Source organism: Patiria miniata, unplaced genomic scaffold (assembly GCF_015706575.1).
Source record: "Patiria miniata isolate m_02_andy unplaced genomic scaffold, ASM1570657v1 HiC_scaffold_20, whole genome shotgun sequence".
Taxonomy (NCBI): Eukaryota; Metazoa; Echinodermata; class Asteroidea; order Valvatida; family Asterinidae; genus Patiria; species Patiria miniata.
Genome location: NW_024037059.1, coordinates 1,456,649 through 1,469,825, shown reverse-complemented (window position 1 = coordinate 1,469,825; position 13,177 = coordinate 1,456,649). Strand labels below are relative to the sequence as shown.

Here is a 13,177-nt window from a genome sequence, read left to right as displayed (position 1 = left end):
GCCATTAATGACGAGGTCGATTTAGAATTTCCTAAGCAGGGTGAGTAGTCTAAACACTGTAGCTTTTTAGTTTCATGGGAAGAAAATTAAAAATTTCTAGCCTGGCAGTTTTACTTCAAAAGTACGTAAATCAAAGCGATAACTACCCATATCTTATTTATTACTAATGAATTAATCGCTTTAGCAAGCAAATTGCTTTCATTAAAATGTAACTAATTATTACATTAACAAAAACATTTGTTTATTAGCATTAACAAAAACATAATTTGTATTTTTGTAGAGTACGCTAAGTGGAGAACAATTTTCCTTCAGAATTTTTAGCAAACTGTAAATAAATAAAAAAGTTAGGTAATTGGATTAAGTAACCTAAAAGATTTGTTGCCTTTCATAAATTGTATTAGATATTTGTATCTTCTAGTTTATTATATTATCTTGCCGGGATTTTTTTCCACAGCAGACTGTAACTTTCTCCCTATCCTTGCTCCTTACTTCTGACATCACCAACTTGAATTTTTTTGTCCTTTTTTTTCTAGAGGTCACTCTTAGTAAGGCTTGAACGAAGCGGGAAACTAATCAAGCAACCAACTGCAGACGAATTTATGAAGGTTGCAATAGGCATGGCTCCCTAAAGGTCAGCAATTAACAGGCATACTTTATAAAAGAGGGTTTTTCTGCCATTTTTCTGTGCCTGCCCTTAAAAAGAGATTTCCTGGATTTGATTCTGCTACTTAAAGGGGCATTGCGGCCTGAAATGCCCGAACAATTGTATGTTTTGGATTGTTTACTTATCCTATTTCAAAAGTCTGGTTGAAAGGAAACTAACCTAATGTCTTACTGTGCCCGAGAAAAGACCCAAAAAAACGTAATACTTGATATCGGACGCAGCAGACATTTTGTGGCATTTGTTAACATTTTCCAGCTGTGTTCATTCAACAACGTATGATACTAATTGTGTATGTAATGCATTAATACACACAGCACCGATACAAATTATTGTTTGTCGCACGCCTGTAGAATGCGATGCACTGGTGAAACGTGCGGCAGGATTCACGACTAGCGCCCAACTGCTTGATTTTTTGAGAGTCAAAATTTTGACCCCCAAAATTCGTTCTCGCAAGAATAACACAAAAGCGCCCACTTCTTAAAGGATGGTTGTGTGGACGTTTATATCCTTTCATGCATTCGTTCATATTTATTTCAACTTAATCATTTTGAACAGAAACGGTTGAGACAATCATTTAAATGAGCACATGACATTAAGGGGTGGGCTTCTCCAAAAAGCAAGCTTGTCAAGTGGAGGTACCCATTATGTGTAGAAAAATATACTAATTACATTAGTTCCTTTATTCCTTTTAAATGATTTTCCAATCAATATCATTTCGTTTCAAACGCTGTTTGTAGCCCAGTTGGGCACTTTCCCGGCCGGAATGTCCCTTGAACACTGCACCACCAAACTACCACCTATGGTAGGGCACCAGTGCGATATTTCAGTGGTTACAGGTTCAAGGCCTGTGTCGGTCAATTTCTTTCAGCATGCTAATTTTGATATTAACATTGATAGTTAATTTCCTATTGTGGATCGTTCGAGGTTTTTAACCAGTACGATCTTCGTTGTAAGAGAGCCATTGCATGCCGGAATACTGTAATATAGATTTGAAGACGGATTACGTCAGATCCAATAAAACTGAGTTTTGATATGCCAATTTGTGGAAATCAAATTTGCTCACTTGGAAATCTGTTCAATTGGAAATGTTTATAGAACAAATACGACCAAAAAAAACAATTTGTATCTGAGCTCAACCTGCATGACTTGGGTCAGGCACTTTTATTGAATGCACTTTCAATATAGCCCGTAGAAAACCAAAATCATAAATTAAAAAACCCAATATTTTTGTCACTACATGTAGTGCGAATGAAACATCTTTAAACAATATATAATGTAAAATAGACAGGACATACATTTTGTGTTTTACACATTTTCTTTCTGAGAGTAATTCTTGCTCGAAGTTTCTTTTCAAACAAATTTGCAGTCGGGTCATTCGAAGAGTGACGCAAACTCTACAGAAAGTATTACAAATTAATGCTCAATCTACACTTTCTTCACTTTATGTGAGTAGCAGCCATGTTATATATCTTGTTCAGCAATTGATGCAAAATGTTTCACGGATTATAAAATCTTATTTACAATTTTAAGCTAATACAATATCATACTGAAAGAATTGTACTAACGCAGGAATAGAAAAATAAACATTTCTAGTCTCATAACTTAAATTTTTCTGGGCTGAAAAAGCACCAATTACCATAGTTTATACTGTACAAAGGTCAAATAAAACCTCTTCAATTAGAACTAAAAACTGTAAACATCTGAAGTAGAAGAAAACGACATTCTCAGCTTTTAACATTTAATGAGTCTTCTCAAAATGTGTGCCAAATTTAATGGCTTTGCACTTATGATCAAGCACATCTGACAAATCTTTCTGCTGGTAAATCTGTATATTGAAGTAGGAAGTTACATAATTTTCAGGGCCATAATATTTTGGGATATAAATTGTGAGCCGTTTATACAAGGCTATAAATAAGATATAAAATACATGTAAATCTCTTGCATTGTGTAAGAAGTTTCTATCACTGTGTACAAGAAAAATAATTCTAAAACAAAAAGTCCCTTTTTTTATGAACATCCAAATATATCAGTTGCAGATTTTCAAACATTCAACACTGAAAAATTGGCAACAAGTTCTTAACTTAAATTGCCATTGAAAAAAACAAAACACAATTCTGATGTATACAAATTGTACTTAATTGTATAGTAACCATGTAGTTGGTGTACAGATTACTTTGAAACCAATCAGATCCCCCGGTATTTTTAGAAATTTCTTTCACCTTAAGGAAACTAAGTTGGACTAATCCTTTTCACTTTATTTGCCTTTTATTTACCATGAAATGTGTTACTTTTAATTTACGTATTATATTTTCTACAAATGGAATGTTATACTGCATTTGCACCCATTTTGAGGGTTGACTCGACAAAATGGACATGTTTAAATCATCCAGCACCGAGCTTGATTTACACACATCTTCAAAGGAAGTTCTGCCTTTCCAGAACAGTTATGATGGATATAAACACTTGAGGGATTTTTGTTTTGTTCAGCGAGTACAAGATGATGCAAACAACATTCATTTTCACTTCTTTCCATTTCATAGACATTTTGCACAAGTCACTTGGACATCACCTTGCCAAGTTGGAAAAATTTTGGTGCAAAACCAATTTTTCACATCACCAAATCCACCATTTTTCACCCAGTAAATATTTATTACCTAGTGGTTAGGTATGAACTTTATTTTGTATTCTCACAAATTGTTTTGTACACAAGAAGAATTCATTGTTTGTTCAAGATCAACTTAAATTTATGCTTAACATGTAGCTTGGTTTTCGGATTCGATATAAGAATGACACACTGGTTATGCCAACCACTGTCCGTGTCATCGTCTTGGTTGAATGCTTTGAGCTCGATTAAGAAAATCAAATATGTACAATAGTTTATAGATATGACCAACATTGGAAACTAATACATCACGCCTTTACTGTTGTGTAGACGGAACTGTACAGAAATTGAAACTGTCACTTCCTGCAATGTGTTAATCTGGATGAGACCAAATTTCACGTACAGCTAGCTACAGCAAGACCAGGAAAACCACCCACTCAAACTCCATTGAAGTATGTGTTCCTAAAATGTTTCTAATGACATTTTAGAAACTCAGGCATTGTTTCCAGCTTTAGTTTGATCAGCAGCTTAAGGATTGCACACTTGACCTCACATTGCAGAATTTAGTATTTCCTACAGCAGAAAATGGACCTATCCGGAGCCACATTCTCCAAAGTCAGAGAGACAAAACCAAAAGGCGAAGCTGCAGACAAAAGCAAGGTTTTGTAAAATTTGGATTTTTGTGCAGCGATGGTGCATCCACAATTTGTGATTGAAGAGACGGTGGTTCCAATCTCTCTGCTCTCCCTTGTCTTGTGTCCTCAAAACAAAGGCACATGTATCGCCAACACGCTGGTTCTACATCCCAGGTTGAAGACGCATTCTTCTTTATTCAAAGTGACTGAGATGTTGTCAAATAATTCAGCAATTTTTCGTAGTCTATTAAGCTGCATTTATTTTTGAGAAACACTTAGCATATTTAGCACTAAGCATCTTGTTGTCACTGCTAAACTTCTGTGTAAACACACATCTTGAAAAACACCTTTTGGCGCATGTAGTTCATGTCCATCAATATGAAAGCTTCTTCAATATAATGCATTATTCATAAGAAGGTGTGGCCTGTTTTGGTTTTTTCCCAGTACTGTCTTCAAGCAGTCGGCATTTAATGAGATGCGAATGAGATGCATTAGAATGATGTGCATTCTTGATTATCAGACGCAATGTGGCCAAGCTAGTCCTCCACAGGCAGCCGATACGATGAAGTAAATAATAAGCTGCAAAAAGAAAGAGACACAAACAAATTATTTCAATATTTGATAAGTTCTTTAAATTTTTTTCTACAGCTGGGGTTCCCAAACTGCAACAAAAATTGGAAAATTACTGCCTTATAGGCAAGACTGGAACTTCACCTCGTCCCACTTTAAGATTATTATTATTGTTCTTTATTTTTGGTAATGAAACCACAAAGATTCCTCAAAAGTGCCCTAGGCACTGTAGCTCGCAAGCCTGAAGAAACCTGTAGAGAGGAGACAGAAGAAATTATAGTGGTGAGAGGAAAAGCCCAGAGGAATATTCTGAGGAAAACCCACGGAATCAGGCAGGGACTGAAAACCCAATCCACATATTGGCCCAGGCGGGATTCGAACCCGGGTCACAGCGGTGGAAGGCGAGGAAAGTCCCGATACGCCAACCATTCACATGAGGTCACACAAAAACCTGTAGACTTACTGTTATTACAACCACCAGAATGACTGTTAGTTTGCAGTTCTTGATGCACATGGATCGTGCCAGCGTTTTGCTGCTTTTCCTGAAAGTCAGCGACTGCAAGAAATCCACAAAATCCAATTACTGACGAGAAGAACAAAATAATGAATAAGTGGGTTAATGTTGTAGCTGTATTTGAAACATCAGAACGTTAGAAAGGGTGACCTTTTGGACTGATTTTGTAAGTCACCAAGATTCTTGATTATATTTACTGAGTTTTCTTTTGCAGCTACATGTAACCAAAAACATGTTTAAGTCGTACTTACTGTTGTTTCCAGATTTTCTGTTTTGTCAATCAAAAGCTCCAACCTTTCTCCTCTGTTGGAAAGTGATTCTGTGTAGTTCAAACCAACAAGAAATTAGAAATATTGGGTTTCTCAAAATGCCAAAGTTTACTAATACTGCCGAGTGTTGTCCTTAGGCTAGACACTTTACCCAGATAAACATTTTGCACAGATGTCAAGTGCGCAATAGTTTAGCTGACTTTGCCAAACACAAAATATGCAAAACAATGTTTTATTCTTGGCTGAAGATTTGAAAAAATTGTTGGAATAGTTACTTCCTTCGGGCAAAAACTTGACTTCATGAACAAAAAAGTGACATCTTACCGATATTTCTGACCATTATGCGATTCAAGTCGTCCACATCAGCCTGTACACTGCCCAGTCTATCAATGGGGGTCTCCTCTGAATAGTGTCGCTGAAAAAAATCCGCATCAAAACCAGTTACCTCAAATTATACCCACTGGAATTAAGACGGTATTTTTTTGGGAGGGCAATTGTCCAAAACATGAACAGATGAGTACATACCATTTCATTCGCTAGAATTGGGGAGAACTCGCTGTTCATCGCAAACGGAAGTGCCGTGTAGGCTCGTGCTCCGTAAGTTGTTTGAAACCTATGCACAGGGAAAGAGCGCACGAAAATAGGCTGATATATAATGCGACCTTTGTTTATAAATTTGCACAATACAGTGTCCCCAACTTTCGTGGAGAAAATAAAATGTCAACTTTATAATAAACAATGAATGAAACTTTATTGCATGCTTCCCAACTGGAAAAATTTAGTTGCTTAACTTGCTTTCTCATTAAATCTTAACTATGAAAAGAAAATATTTGGGCACTTTGCATTTTTAGAAACCTATTGAGATAAACAGATTTATATCTGTTTTATCATAATATTGCACGTTCAATCCGACGGCAAATATAATGCACTTACTTTCTTTTAATTTCTCTAAGAAACATGAAGGCTCGTGATCTTTCAAATTCCTGTCGAAACAAAGAAAGAAAGTCACCAATAAACGACAAATATTTGGTAAGCGCCTCTCCAACAAAACAAATCTAATATGAAAGAACATTACTTTTCTGAACATCAGGTTGTGTAACAAAAAGCAAATCAGATCTAAGTACAATTGTTTTTGATATGATATGACCCAAAATCCATCAACTAACATCAAATATTCAAATATGCAATCATAGAAATGTGAATAATTGAATATTAAATTATTCAAATTGACTCCGCCCCCTACGTACATCATCTGTGATGCACAAGTAGACAATCTTGTCCTCGGAGGTGTAATGGAACAGATAGTTATCGTGGGAGTAGGTCAGCTTGGTGTTCTCTGGGGGGACCTTGGGCAGGATCTGGTCAGTGACTTCGGTGAAGTTGCCCTGACAGGCCGCGTAGTTGACCAGCACGGTGGTGCCCCGGGCCACGGTGGCGTACAGTACAGGCATCTTGACAGCACGACACTCTGGATTCAACTCTCAGGATCTGAAGAAACAGGACAATATTTATTTTTTTTAAGTACACATCAGATGAGCCACAATTTCTGACATAACAAAATTCAATTCACATTTTAAAAAAAGTTGGCTGAAGTTAAAAGATATTTTCCCCAAAAGATATTGAGGTCTTACGCGAGGATGGATTTTCTTTACCAGTCAATTGCAACACAAGGTAAGATTTTATCTAAAACTCTTCTTAATTTGTCATTGTCATTGACCGACTTAAGCATGTTAAGAAATGTTAGTTCAATAAAATGTTAAATGTAGTACTGAGCATTGTGCAAGGAACAATTGTTTCATAGAATTTAAATAAATTGTTTCATAGAAATTATAAATATAATCTTCATTTTCCACATTGATCCAATTTTCCCCCTTCATTTTAAAACTACTCGATTTTACTGTCATGTACGAAGATGAAAACTCTACTAGTATATCTTTTGCAACGCTTTTTCTCTCAGTCTGAGTCTCAATGACAGTTTCATTGCAATGAAAATAAAATACAATGAAAAGTTGTCAATGTCATTATGTCAATAAACACGTAAACCTACGTACGTAGGTACGGTCCTACGGATCGTTGAATGTGTTCTTATTCCTCCATGGTTGAACCTCCAAAATAGACCAAAGGTTAAAATGATGACTTACCAACTACGTTGATAAGATTAAGAAACACTTTGGACTCTTCTGTGTCGCCGATCTTTATTGTCGTCCGCTTCAACTACTCTTTATGTTAGAAACAAAGAAATGATAGTGGTTCAATGCGGAAAACTACGAACATGACGAAATCTGTGGTGGTGCACCTGATGAATACTAGTCTGGTGCCAATCTGTGTACCATTCGTCGTGTTCATTTTGTGTACGACACCACTGGGTACGATACCCGAGAAACGTAGTAAACTTGAATCACTCACGATCACATGCTCCATGCCCGACGTGAGTAAATTTTCCATCATATTCGATTTCATTAGTTTATAGTCTTGAAATGTAAGAAAAAGAGTGTGTATGTTAGGTACTGACAGACGCCTGTAATATTTTGTACTTGCCCCCAAATGAGCAGATACTGAGATCATAGCCTTTACATGGGGGAGGGGGGGGGGGGGGGGGGGGGGGGGGGGGATGGGGGGGCCTAAAGGGGGAGGCGGAGCCCAATGGGGGGGGGTAGAGGTCTATTAAAATTTACCACAAATTTTACACGTGCTTCACCCAAATCGTCAATCCCCTCCCCCCCTAAATATAAGTTGGGGGAGGCGGAGCCCAAGGGGGGGGGGTTTAGAGGTCAAATAAGATTCGCCACAAATTTGATACATGCTTCACCCAAATCGTCAATCCCTTCCCCCCCCCCCTAAATATAAGTTGGGGGAGGCGGAGCCCAAGGGGGGGGGGGGGGTTTAGAGGTCAAATAAGATTCGCCACAAATTTGATACATGCTTCACCCAAATCGTCAATCCCCTCCCTCCCCCCCCCCCCTTAAATATAAGTTGGGGGAGGCGGAGCCCAAGGGGGGGGGTTAGAGGTCAAATAAGATTCGCCACAAATTTGATACATGCTTCACCCATGGAGGAATGTTCTTATTCCTCCATGCTTCACCCAAATCGCCAATCCCCCCCCCCCCCCCCATTATAAGTTGCTGGTCAGTGGTAAATTTTCAAATAAATACATTGTACAATTAAAACTGTCTTAGTTTAGACATTTATTTCTTTTCCTGTAATTTTCTTTTCTAGAGTCTGTGAGCCAACATGTTGCAACCAATAATGACAGAGTTGTCTGCAATGAGGATTGTTCTGGCAAGTGGGTCACCTAGACGCAAGGACGTCCTCAATAACATTGTTAGTATCAAATTTAACATCTTCCCCAAATAATATGCAAGAACAAGAGACAAGAAAGTTGTAGTTTTTATTTGTTACAACTTTTGGCTCGCCCAACCCAGATTAAATTGTCCCAAACACCAAAAGAAAAACACTGTGTCAGTTCATGGTTAGAGGAATTACTTTAAGAAGTTTGAACAAGTTTGAAACAAGCTGCACCAGCCTTTTATAAACAAGTCTATATTGACCAAATGAAGCTTATCCAACTTTGAACCAATCAGCATTGAGCATGCATTATGCCTGAACCAGCTTGAAGCAGCCTGTTCTGGTTTGAACCGGTTTGGATCAGAGTAGATCATTCGCATTGCATTAACCAACCAGAACAAGCTTCACTGAAACCTGTTTGAATAAAAATTGTACCAGCTCGAACCAGCCTGTTCTATCCTACTTTCTTTTATTCGTTAGTCTCAGTGTCAGTTATTTCTTTGACTACAGGGAATTAAGTTTGACATCGTTCCATCAACTTTTGAGGAGAATTTAGACAAGTCATCGTTCAATTCGGCTGTAGAGTATGCTAAAGAGACTGCCCTAGGGAAAGCCATCGAAGTCGCCCAGAGACTTCAAGGGGTAAGATACTCCAGTGACTACCAGATAAAGTCCCTGTAAATACACTCTTTCAAATTTTCACATTTTCTTTTTCATCCTTGGTAATTGCTCGGCAAAGATTTTTTTTTTAAATTACAGCTGAGTCCCACAAAAGTATCAAATTTTTAAAGTTAATATTCAATGCAGTATTCGTTTTGGGTTTTCTTTCTGTTGTAGGCAAATGAACCTGATCTCGTCATCGCTGCAGACACAGTTGTAGTAAGTGCAGACACCTTGGGGTTTTTTTTGTGTAGTATAGACTTGAAATAAGACTTATTATTTATTTGAGGTCTTTTGGTATTTAAGCTGTATATATGCTTGCTGGAAACTTGAAAATTATCAAGAATTATCATCTGGGATTATTACAGGAAACAGTATCATATGAAGTTTAACCTAGCAGGGATGAAAGTGCAATTTTGTTGGCTTCAGTTGGTTCCAGTTTGTTCCAGTTGGAACATGTTTGTTCACGTTTTCTTATTTGTTGTTTCTTATTATTCAATATCTTTTTAAAGGTACTATTTGCAAACATCAAAGAAAAAAACTCACCAAATTATTATGAAATACCTTACTTGACTGGAATTAAATAAAAGTCTCAAGCATCCTGTGAAATCCTAGCACCTGGTGTGCCGTCATTTTAAAAAAAAGGTGACATTTTGGTGTCAATTTCCAACGATGGTTGGCCAACCATCGTTGGAAAAAAATGACGTTTTAAAAACACTGCCCCCAATTTACCAAATTTAGTTACTCAACATTTGGTTTGCAATCGGTTACACATCTGTGAACGGGTGAAAGCCAGCTAGTCTGGTTCCCTGACCTGACATTCCCTGACGTCCATAAATTGCTCCATTTCGACTGAAGTAGGGTCAGGGAACCAGACTACAAGACAAATGATTTGCCCAGCATCTATGAACACAAAACTTTAAACAGGTCAGAGTAGCATTATTTGCTATAAAATGCTAACCCCAAAATTCATCTATTTCTGAAAATTACAGCAAAAGCAAATGTTGTATATTTACCTTTAAACCAGAAGTTTATACCAAAAGTGTTTCACATTTATTTTAACCTTTGGCATGTAATGTTTTCTTTTTTTCCAAATAACTCTCCAAATCCATTGATTTGGATCACTGGATGACATATTTTTTCTTCTCGTCAACAGACGCTGGAAGACCGAATCTTTGAGAAACCAAAAGATAAAAAGGATGCATTTCAGATGCTGAGTCATCTGAGTGGTAGGACTCATTGCGTCAACACAGGCATGGCGCTCATTACTCGCAGGAGTGAGTACAAACTCAACTCAGACAGCATTCATGACAGCATTCATTCCAAAACTCATTAACAAAAACGATCACTTTCACTTTCACAAACAAAAGCACAGATTCCTTTAATGCAATATGAAAATACAGGATGAGTAAAAACAAAACCAGATGTCTGGACCATTGTTTTTCGTGAAGTTCTGCACGTAGCACTTTCAAAATCTAGGATATGAAAGCCCAATTCATAAGCTTTCTTTTAGTAGAAGAATAATTCAAATCACTCATGTAATTTATCAAGTTACGGAATTTTAAAGACAACCAAGGTTTTAAAGTTCTGTCCACGGATCACAAAAAGGTAAATGTTATTTCAGCAAAATGAAAACAAATCACATAGGGATGTGTGTGAATTGTTTTCGTTTTGCTGAAAGAATGCACACCTTTTTTGTAATACATGAGTGATTTGAATGATTCTTGTACCAAAAGAAAACTGATGAATTGGGCTTTCATATCCTAGATTTTGAAAGTGCTACATGCAGAACTTCACTAAAACAATGGTCCCAACATTTGGGTTTCGGTTTTTTTACTCACCCTGTATAATAAATTGAGTCTTGCAGTCCGACCGCATTGATCGTAAAATCAAATAGTTCTTCATAAAATGTTATAATAGGTTATGTTTTTTTTCCCCTCCATTTGTTGCAGAAGGGAGTGCAGATGAATCCAATGGTCCATTCCATGTGACACAGTTTCACGAGACCACAGAGGTCACGCTCGGTGACCTTTCGCCTGAAGTCATCCAGGGGTACGTTGACACAGGCGAACCATTGTAAGTGTACGCTTATCTTCTCATTTACGCTGACTTCCAAGTTGCTTGCTAGATTAGTTATCTTCTACAGGGTGAGTCAAAAAAGCAGAACCCAAACCCCCAAAATTATATATTTTATCAAAAAAACATTTAGCACCATACAGAATAATGACTGGAAAACCAATTTCAAAAGCTACTTTTAGAAGAAAACATATTTTTTTAATATGAAATATAATTTTGGGGGTTTGGGTTCCGCTTTTTTTGACTCGCCCTGTATTTTCTGGAAAGTTGTTTCAATAAAACCTACTTGGAATGATTAATTAATTTTCTAATATTTTGTTTTTGTCCAGAGACAAGGCTGGTGGTTATGGCATCCAAGAGCTAGGAGGGACGCTAGTCAAGGGAATCACTGGAGACTATTTCAACGTCGTCGGACTTCCCGTTCATAATTTCTGCTGCCATCTGCTGACGTTATTTGGACATCCAGTTTTTAAAAAAGAACAGTCCACCTAAGATTGAGAGAGCAGCTTGTTGAGATCGAAGGAGCTGTGCCCAGAGGTTGCACATTTTGGACTTGAAAGATGCTCTGGAAGCTTGAAGCTTCATAGGGCTTCTAAGATCACAACGTGACGTTGACTCTTTCGAAAGTTGCCTCAAAACTTACTAATTTATTCAAGCTTATCTCAGACCCCAGCACAGTGAATAGGTTTTGTTACTACTATTACTATTGTAGATCCTACCATTTGGGAAGAAGCCATTTGCGAGTTAAATTTGAATAAAATCTGGAACGCTAATGTAATCCAATGCTTTTCACGTTTTAACTTTGCATTCTCCCGACCAAAGAGACTGACTATATCACGTGATACTGGGGAACAATTGACCCCCCCCCCCCCCAACAGCAAAAGCCATACAAATGTATCTTAGTATTCTTTGGTACTCTGGCCCCCCTGATACTCGGGGCTGGGGATGGGCCTGGCAGTACCCACCATGCACGTGCCAGTCTCCATATAAGGAGATTGTTATTACTACTCATGAGAGGCACATACCGTGACATAGCTAGTGGGGGTATTTTAAAAAACTTGAAGTAAAATTGTTGAGCAAAATTGTTGGAAATTTGTAATTTTTACCTGTTTTGACTTTTTGACCCAAAGGTATTTATGAATGGGAATAAATATGTGCTTGGCTGGTTCTTGGGGCCTGGTTGACGATAATGTAGTGTCCAATGTAGCGTCCATGCATAATTAGTGCCCAGTGTCAGACTTTGTCACTGCATCATGGCCGTGATTGGTGGAAACATCATGGGTGGGGCTTTAAGCTTAACAGATTGGTCCATTACAATTTGTGGGTTGTAAGGGACACATAATGTGTCTGTGTGTACCTTGCAAAAGGTGTCACAAATGTTAATCTTAGGACTAAAGGCGAGGAGGGGGCAGAAAAATCCTGGGCTCATCGTGCAGCAGTAATGCTTTCTGAAAAGGGCAGTACATTTTGTATGGGTCAGCAAATTAAAAGTTATTCTGACAGGGTATAGAATCATTTTATCCCCCAAACAAACTTTCTGTCCTTTGCAATCCATCATGTTGATTATAAATAACGAAAATTATGATGGTTCTACCTTTTTATATATTGGAACAAAATGTAGAGAGGGGATATATGAACCGATTCGAATTTTATAAAACTCTGAGGTAAACTTTCTTGTGTTGTTCCCAAATAAATATATTTGTCAGAAGTCAAAAACTTCCCTGTGAGTTTAATTTGGCTTTTTTTTTTCAAAGTCTGAGAAACTCTAACGAATAAAGAAAGAGTATATCATTCAGGGTGAATATATGGGAAGCATCCCAAGAAATCATGCAATTATAATAAAAGGATAGTAACAAATATGTCATAAAATAGCTCCTAAAATTGTTCATTAAAGCAAAACAG

General features: G+C 37.4%; 2 protein-coding genes across 3 annotated transcripts; one reads left to right on the top strand and one right to left on the bottom strand.

Moving 5' to 3' along the window:
• Positions 1-1,783: 1,783 nt before the first annotated feature.
• On the bottom strand, positions 1,784-7,507 carry LOC119729346 (vesicle-associated membrane protein 7-like). Its single transcript, XM_038201971.1, has 8 exons — positions 7,396-7,507; positions 6,502-6,742; positions 6,188-6,237; positions 5,780-5,867; positions 5,579-5,669; positions 5,237-5,304; positions 4,935-5,027; positions 1,784-4,480 (listed from the first exon to the last, which is right to left on the bottom strand). The coding sequence occupies exons 2-8, from the start codon at positions 6,703-6,705 to the stop codon at positions 4,418-4,420; spliced, it is 657 nt and encodes a 218-aa protein (XP_038057899.1). The 5' UTR covers positions 6,706-6,742; positions 7,396-7,507; the 3' UTR covers positions 1,784-4,417.
• Positions 6,850-12,994, top strand: LOC119729345 (probable bifunctional dTTP/UTP pyrophosphatase/methyltransferase protein). 2 transcript variants are annotated; one of them, XM_038201970.1, is made up of 7 exons: positions 6,850-6,925; positions 8,471-8,575; positions 9,050-9,181; positions 9,377-9,418; positions 10,356-10,476; positions 11,152-11,275; positions 11,605-12,994. In XM_038201970.1, the coding sequence occupies exons 2-7, from the start codon at positions 8,486-8,488 to the stop codon at positions 11,765-11,767; spliced, it is 672 nt and encodes a 223-aa protein (XP_038057898.1). In that variant the 5' UTR covers positions 6,850-6,925; positions 8,471-8,485; the 3' UTR covers positions 11,768-12,994. The 2 variants fall into 2 exon arrangements, with proteins under 2 accessions (XP_038057898.1, XP_038057897.1); XM_038201969.1 differs by lacking the exon at positions 6,850-6,925 and adding an exon at positions 7,595-7,682.
• The last annotated feature ends 183 nt before the right edge of the window (positions 12,995-13,177 follow it).

Excerpts from the sequence above, each read along its gene's own strand:
- LOC119729346 (XM_038201971.1), bottom strand. The coding sequence starts at position 6,705 with ATGCCTGTACTGTACGCCACCGTGGCCCGGGGCACCACCGTGCTGGTC. Across the intron at positions 5,028-5,236 it reads CAGAAAATCTGGAAACAACA|TCGCTGACTTTCAGGAAAAG; the intron begins GTAAGTACGACT and ends GATTTCTTGCAG. Across the intron at positions 4,481-4,934 it reads TTCTGGTGGTTGTAATAACA|CTTATTATTTACTTCATCGT; the intron begins GTAAGTCTACAG and ends TTCTTTTTGCAG.
- LOC119729345 (XM_038201970.1), top strand. The coding sequence starts at position 8,486 with ATGTTGCAACCAATAATGACAGAGTTGTCTGCAATGAGGATTGTTCTG. Across the intron at positions 9,182-9,376 it reads TCGCCCAGAGACTTCAAGGG|GCAAATGAACCTGATCTCGT; the intron begins GTAAGATACTCC and ends TTTCTGTTGTAG. Across the intron at positions 10,477-11,151 it reads GGCGCTCATTACTCGCAGGA|AAGGGAGTGCAGATGAATCC; the intron begins GTGAGTACAAAC and ends CATTTGTTGCAG.